Genomic DNA, 7,620 nt, shown 5'->3' with positions numbered 1-7,620 from the left:
ATTTTAGATCGGTTTCGTGAACTTCTTTCTACGTTTTATTAAAAATGTCCAACTTTTGCGTTCAAAACATTTTATTGTGTGTTTTATAAACAATTAATCTACACAATACTGTAAAATTAGCTAGACCCTTGATGGGGAAATACGAAATTAAAAACTAAAGCAGATAGAGGGACTCGGCCCATGGCCTAAGAGCAAGTGGGCGGGACAAACGGCTACCAGCACGTTGCTGTTTGGCTGAAAATTTTATGTCAACTGTTTCTTGGATACTCATTGGTTATTAAACATCCTCTTGACATTTTATATTATATTAGTTTGTCATTTCACAGATCAAATGTTCAAAGCATAACAATTTATTTTTATACACAAACAGATATTACAGCTAATGTTTACGTACATATTACATCAAGGTCAAGCCCAACCCACCACAGCTATTTTTGCACAAAATTCAGTTAATATAAAAGTAAAATTCAAAACTTACCGCGAGAAGGAGAAAGACGTGCGGTCGGAAGAAAGACAGAAAGTGCAGGCAGTGGCAGCGGCTGGCAGACTGGGACTTACCTCTCAGTGTAAATAGGCTAAGGGACATTTGGTCTGCTTCACTCCTTGCAGTCTCTGTCCAAAGGCGACTTTTAGATGTTTTTGTCTTTACACATTACGCACAAGTGTCAAGAAGATTCACATTTGATAAAAATATCACGATCCATTGTCCACAGCATATGGTGCTTAATTTAAAATGTTGGTACCCATAAAATGTTGGTACTGTCCGTGCTGCTGATTCTGCTGCGGCATTTCATTCTCTTTATTATAGAAATTAAATCTCCATAAAATTCACAGAGGATCTTGTTTAGCTCCTCTTTCCTTACAGGTGAGAAATCAGCTGTTTGCCCGGTGTTTTTCAGGTAGGCTAGTCTTGTAGACATTTGACAGCCCAAGACTTATTTGTCTGCCTGACAGTTGGCAACCCTATTTACAATATACACCCTATTTACAATATAGATTCAACATTGATTCAGTGTTGGCCATTCAGTCATTAAATTCAACCATAATACAATGTTGATTCAACGATATCTTTTCAACCTTTCATCTTCTCAGTGGTTGATCCACCATTGATCTTTAACCCTAACCAAAATTCAACCAAAAATCAACATTTCTGACCATAAATCAATGTTGATTCAACAACTTTTGCTATCTGGGCTGCCCCTTTTACCAGGTGTGTCAATCAGTTCAGTTTGTATTTAAGTTCATATTCTTCTGCTTGTTGCTTAGAAATGCCTAAAAATGCCAGAACCCGACCCATCGCTGCACAGCAGCTATAATTCTGATGTATATTTCTATGGAAATGTTTATTTCTTGCAAACAGGAAAAATGTGGTGTTCATTTTTATTATTTTATTATTATGACGTGTGTTGATGTGTGCTTGTAGAAAACTCAATGGCATGAGTTGATACTTGAGGTGCAGCATGTTCAGGGCTCATCACCAGACTGATGTACTGTATTTCTAATTTGATTTTATTCGGTTTAACCTTTATATAATCAACCAAGCCTTTTACAAACACACATTTATTTACAGCTATAAGATAAAATAAATTAAAAAATAAAAATGCCTTTTAATAGAGATCTGGGGGTGGACAATAAATCTAGAAAGATGAAAAAACTATTACTGTTATTATTATTACTATTATTATTAGTAGTAGTAGTAGTAGTATATATGTGGTGAAGCTGATATGAGTCAATAACATTTTTGTAGCAAAAATAAAATATCAGCAAACTTCTGAACATCAGCTCAACCTTTTCACTGATATGAGCTGAGACTCATCTTGTCACTCTGATAGATTATGGATGGAAAACCAGTGGAATGATCCGTGATTGAAGTGATCTCAAATCATCAAGCCCCTCCTCGGAAAAACAACACCACAACACCTCAACAACATAACAGTAGAAAAAGATCAAATTCTCATATCACACAACGTTGTGTGACTATTCACCAAAACCCCCACTGATGTCACTTTACACATCGTACAAGAACGCCTAAAGGAAGACCGGACCCTCAAAAAAACGCACAAACCTGACAGTTGATGACATCCACACACTTTTAAAATTTTTTGCCAAATCCACGTGTTTTCAGTTCAAAAACAGATTTTACAGAGAGACTGAAGGATTTGCGATGGGAGACCCACTATCCGCTATCATGAGCAGTTTTTTCATGGAGGACCTGGAAATAAAAACCATTAACACAGCACCCACTCACTGCAAACCCACACTATGGAGAAGATACGTCAATGACATCCTGGAAAAAATAAAAAACGGACACACACAAGAACTCACAGACCATCTGAACACCATGGACAACACCGGAAACATACAATTCACACATGAAGAGGAAATAAACCGGACCATATCTTTCCTGGACATGAACATCCACCACAGAGAAGACGGCAGCATCAAGATTACAGTTTACAGAAAACCCACACACACAGACCAGTACCTCCTCTGGACATCAGAGCATCCCACAGCACACAAACTCTCAGTCATCAGAACACTCTATGAATAGGTCACTATAATAACCGAAGACAAAGACAGACAGGAGGAGGAAAAACACATACAGCGCGCACTCACACTCTGCCAATATCCCAGATGGGCCATAAACAAAGGAAAATAGCAAGTTAAAAACAAAGAGAAGAAGAAAAAAGACAGAAAAACAAAACACACAAAGACTGACGATAAAACCAAAGACATCATAACCATACCATACATCCAATGGACAACAGAGCCAATACAATGGGCCAGGACACAGATCACTGCAGAAGAAATAATCACATCATGGACTGGGACAATGGGAAAATCATCACATCTGAAATCACCAAATTCAAACGCTGGATAAGGGAGGCCATAGAGATCAGGAGGTGGGCAGGCAGCATCATCAACCAGGACGAGGGGGCATGTACACCCTCTCGCACACCTGGGATTCTGTGCTCCAAAGACCATCTAAGGCGACGTCAGCAATACGTCGGTTGATGCTTCTGAGGAAGACTAGAGCCACAGTCGAAACTGTCAAGCAGGTACGAACAGTTCACCATTTCGTTGTCTGAAAATAAGAAAATCTTGCATAGTTCTTTGTTTGAGTTTGCAGGCACCACATGGTGAGCACCTGATACAAAAACAATGCATTATGGGTAAAGTATTCTTTGAAAATTGAATTTGTGTGATGATGTTTCATTTGCAAGTAACTTTGCATTTGTGTTTGTATATATGTCACGGGGTGACAAGGACAGTGGGAAGTGTCCATAATGTGTTCTATTGGGTTGCTATTACTTATTATGGTTTATTGTGTGTTGTGTTTTTTTTGTGTTGTGTTTTCAGATGCTGTGAATTATTTTGGTTATTGCGTGTTGTGTTTATTTGCATGGATTTGGATTTGGGTTGCTGTGGATTGTTTCTATTTATTTCTATTTATTAAGTTGTAGAGACTTGTATGGACAAACTGCACACGTCACCTTTCCCCCGCTACACCTCCCCTCTGCCCTAATTGTTTGCACCCTATTGGCCCACAGCTAGTCTGCTTCATTTTAAGACAGGTGCGGGGCTTCAGCAAAGCGGTGAATCAACCCAAGCAGCGTGCAGGTGTGCCGGGAGACGCGTGCGGCATCCAAACGTGAGGGAGGACGGTGGCAGTCTTTCCCCGGACGGACCAGGACTCTCCCCTTGGCTGCAACCGAAGGTGCATCTGTTGCAGGTTGTGAGTTTGTGAGAGCGCAGCTCTGGTAAGGGGAGAGCCTGCGGGTGATTGTTTTTTTTCGTTGTGTTCTTAGCGGCCCGCTCTGGCCAGGAGGGTGAGCACAGTGACTGTGGACCGCCGACGGAGCCACGCCACGCATGTGATTGCGGACTGCGGGACTGCGGCCGCCCGACGGAGCCACGCCACGCATGTGATTGCGGACTGCGGGACTGCGGCCGCCCGACGGAGCCACACCACGCATGTGAATTCGGAACTGCTAGACTGCCGACTGCCCGGACGGAGCCACGCCACGCTCGCGGCTGCGGGACTGCCAGGTTTCCCGGACGAAGCTACGCCACGTTCACGGTTGGACTGCGGCAGCCGACCGGAGGACTGACGCGGGACATCGCCACAAAAGACTGAGTATTGCTCACACTGCTTAGAGGAGAGACTTGACTTGGTTATTTAACCCAATGTTTTATTGTTATTTTAAGCTAGCAGCTGTGTTATTTTTATTCCACTTTTTAAATTGCACAATCTATTTCTTAATAAATTATTGTAAACCAAGTTCATCTCTGCCTTTTGTGTCTGTGTGGTGTGGCCCGGGGATTTTTACCAAAACTAGTACAACCTTGTGACATATACATTTGTCCCAATCAAATTAATTAATTACAACAGGACATCATCTGCATAATGTGAGATTTAGTTTGAAGTGTTTCTGTTTTGTATCTGTGTATCTCTGTGTGTCTCCTGAAACTTGCATAATTTTTTATCAAGTATTCACCGTGAGCTTCAACCTTCAATGAAGAAATCTTTACTCACCAACCTTCATGGTAAAATCACAGCCTATTCCCAAAACACAAGCCATCTTTTATCCAATAAAAAAAAAAAAAAAAAAAGAAAACGGAAAAAAAATCAGGTCCATGGAGGCTTGTCAGTAAAGCCTTCTTTGTTGGAGTTTTCAGGCAGCACATGGTGAGCACTTGATACAAAAACAATGCATTATGGGTGAGGTATTGCTTGAAAATTGAATTTGTGTAATAATGTTTGATTTGCAAGTATCTTTGCATTTGTGTTTGTGTTTATATTTTTCCCCATCAAATTACTTTTTGTACAAATAAAATTTCTCTCTAAATTTTAAAAGTTGCAATCTTAGTTGATGCTGGTCAACACACTAAATGACAGAAATGGTCATTAGTGAGATACAAAACAATGCCTGAAAACAAGGCGTTCTTGGCAATATACCTTGTTTTTCTTTGTGTTGCGTGGTGGCATTGTTGTATTCTAATATTCTTTCTTATTATTTATTGGTTTAATTTACAAATACAACATACTGTACAATCTGCATCTTAATGAGGAATTGGGGCGAGGGAAATACAATAAATAGGTAAATAACATTAAATTAATTGGAAAAATAGCCATATAAAGAAATATGATAATAATTATTATATTAATACTAATAACAACAACAACAACAACAAGAAAGAAAAAAAGACCACATATGACATCAACAGAAAATAATAACAGATTATGTAATGGTGGTACAACAGCACTGAAAAATAAATCAAAACATAAATAAAAATATGACACTGTCCTGACTATGCCAGTGTAATTTTCACAAATAACATTTAAAATAAATTCATGAAACAGAATTAAATAGTTGAATAGTTAAGAAAATGTTCAAGGAAAACAGTTGTCATGTCAGATTATCTTGATTGTTTTTCAGTGGCTGTGATCAGAGAAAAAACTCTGTCATATCAACTGGATGATGTCTGAAATTTAATAAAAATATATTACCAGTCCAATATTTCAGTCTAACTCTAATCCTGAGCTCACTGAGAAAAAATCCTTCATCCTGCTTGAAATATCAGTAAACTGCTGAATGTTGAATCTTTGCCATCGGGTCTCTCCAAGCTGGTAGAGCCACTTCCTCTTTCACTGAGAGGTTTTTGTTCAGCTGTTTTTCACTGTGTGCATGGATAGGCTTCATGATGCTGACAGTAATAAACTCCTGCATCTTCTGCCTGGACGTTACTGATGGTCAGGCTGAGCTCAATATTATATCCACTGCCTTGGTATCGACCTGAAGTCATACCAGCATCAAAATTAATGAGGAACTTAGGAACTCCCCCTGGTTTCTGATGGTACCAGGCTAAGTCATTATCGATGGCACTGCTGGCTTTACAGCTGAGGGTGGCAGAATCTCCCGGCTGGACCTCCAATGATTCTGGAGTCTGGGTCAGCAAAATGTCTGCTGTACACCCTGAAATACACAACACAGGAACATCAACTCAACCATCCCAGTGACATGAATGGAGATTCATCCTGCCACCGTGACAGATTATGGATGGAAAACCACTGGAATGATCAGTGATTAAAATGACCGCTCACCTTGGGAGTAGAAAGTGAAGGCCAAGATGCAGATGCAGATGAAAGACATTCTGGTCTTCTTGTTGTTCTTCTGGTCTGATCTATGTCACTGAGAAAAAGCTGTTGAGCTTTCAGCTATAAACCTCAGAGGAGAGCAGGTGCAGCGGTTCCTCTCCATGCAAATGAAGAGTCAACTGGCTGCTGGTTCCTGCTCAGCCCTGAGACACACTTCACTGTCTTTGAATGTGAGAAGTTCACTTGAAACTGACCTGTGCAAGCTGTCAGACTAATGCTGCAAGTGTATATTCCTCACCCAAAGAACAGGACCTCAGAAGAAAATGATCTGAAAAACACTTTGACACTGTTAAAACAAACATACATAGAGCCAAAATGTAATATAAATTTGTCAACTGTAAAATTACAATTTCTGTGTTTTGATATCCAGCATACTCCTAAGAAACAGGAATGTGATTACCAAGAACAAAGTCTGCCATTTTTACCAGGAATACTATATTTCTCTCAGTCGGGGTGATTTCTGACTCAGCTATTAACTTTAACTCTGCCATTGATATTTAAATAAAAGTTTGTTTTGTTATCAGTTGTTCAAAGAAATATTCATTTTTGGCACTTCCCCTTGTTTCATACAAAGTAACAAGTCAAAATATCATCAATATATATCAGCTCTCCTCTGCATGAAGCATTACAAATTAAATGGGGGTGGGCCATCCGGAAATTTTACTTTGTACTCTGCTCATCCCTCCTCTCCGGCACTCTCTCCAGCAGGTGGCGCTCAGTGGTACTCAGATCAAATATTCACAACTCACACACACGTACTCATCCATTAAATAATGGGATTATTACTTTTTCAATTGTTTATTAATTTTATTTAACATTCATTTGATGAGCCAAGAAACTTTCATTTACACCAACAATTTGATGATTACCAAAATGCCCGATGACAGGACACCAAAAAAAAAAAAAAAAAAAAAAAATCAAATAAATAAATCAAAATTAAAAATGAAAAAATAATAGAGATAAAACAATACTGATTATGCAATAATAAAGAAGTCATATTAATCACAAAAATGACAGGTGGACAAAATATGAAAATGAAAGACATTCTGGTCTTATTGTTGTTCTTCTGGTCTGATCTGTATCACTGAGTAAAAAATGTTGAGCTTTCAGCTATAAACCCCAGAGGAGAGCTGATGCAACAGTTCCTCTCCATGCAAATGAAGAGTCAACTGGCTGCTGGTTCCTGAGACACACCTTTCTGATCTTATACTATGTGCCATGTATGACAATATTTTTTAGTAGCTCTTCAAGTCTCTGGTAAACCTTTTTGTAAATATAACAATAATGTGCATAATACTGAACCTTACTGGAATAATTTCATGGCTGAGCAACATGCTGCAGAAAGGGAAGGCTTCAAAATCTGGACAGAGTGAGGAACACTGAAACAGAGGCCGACTGTCAGTCAGCTGTTCATTTTTCACAGCAATGACTCTGCACAGAAGTGTCATTAAAAGTGTCTC

The 7,620-nt window shown here is 39.2% G+C and overlaps 1 gene segment (V, D, J or C); it reads right to left on the bottom strand.

Moving 5' to 3' along the window:
- Positions 1-5,679: 5,679 nt before the first annotated feature.
- On the bottom strand, positions 5,680-6,155 carry LOC115379503 (Ig kappa chain V region 3368-like). The segment is given in 2 exon segments: positions 5,680-5,978; positions 6,107-6,155. Coding segments are annotated over 2 exon segments (348 nt in total).
- Between the last annotated feature and the right edge of the window lie 1,465 nt (positions 6,156-7,620).

The sequence above is a fragment of the Myripristis murdjan genome, chromosome 21, assembly GCF_902150065.1.
Source record: "Myripristis murdjan chromosome 21, fMyrMur1.1, whole genome shotgun sequence".
NCBI classification, from domain to species: domain Eukaryota; kingdom Metazoa; phylum Chordata; class Actinopteri; order Holocentriformes; family Holocentridae; genus Myripristis; species Myripristis murdjan.
The sequence above is the reverse complement of the archived record's forward strand: the minus strand, read 5'-3'. Positions and strand labels throughout refer to the sequence as shown.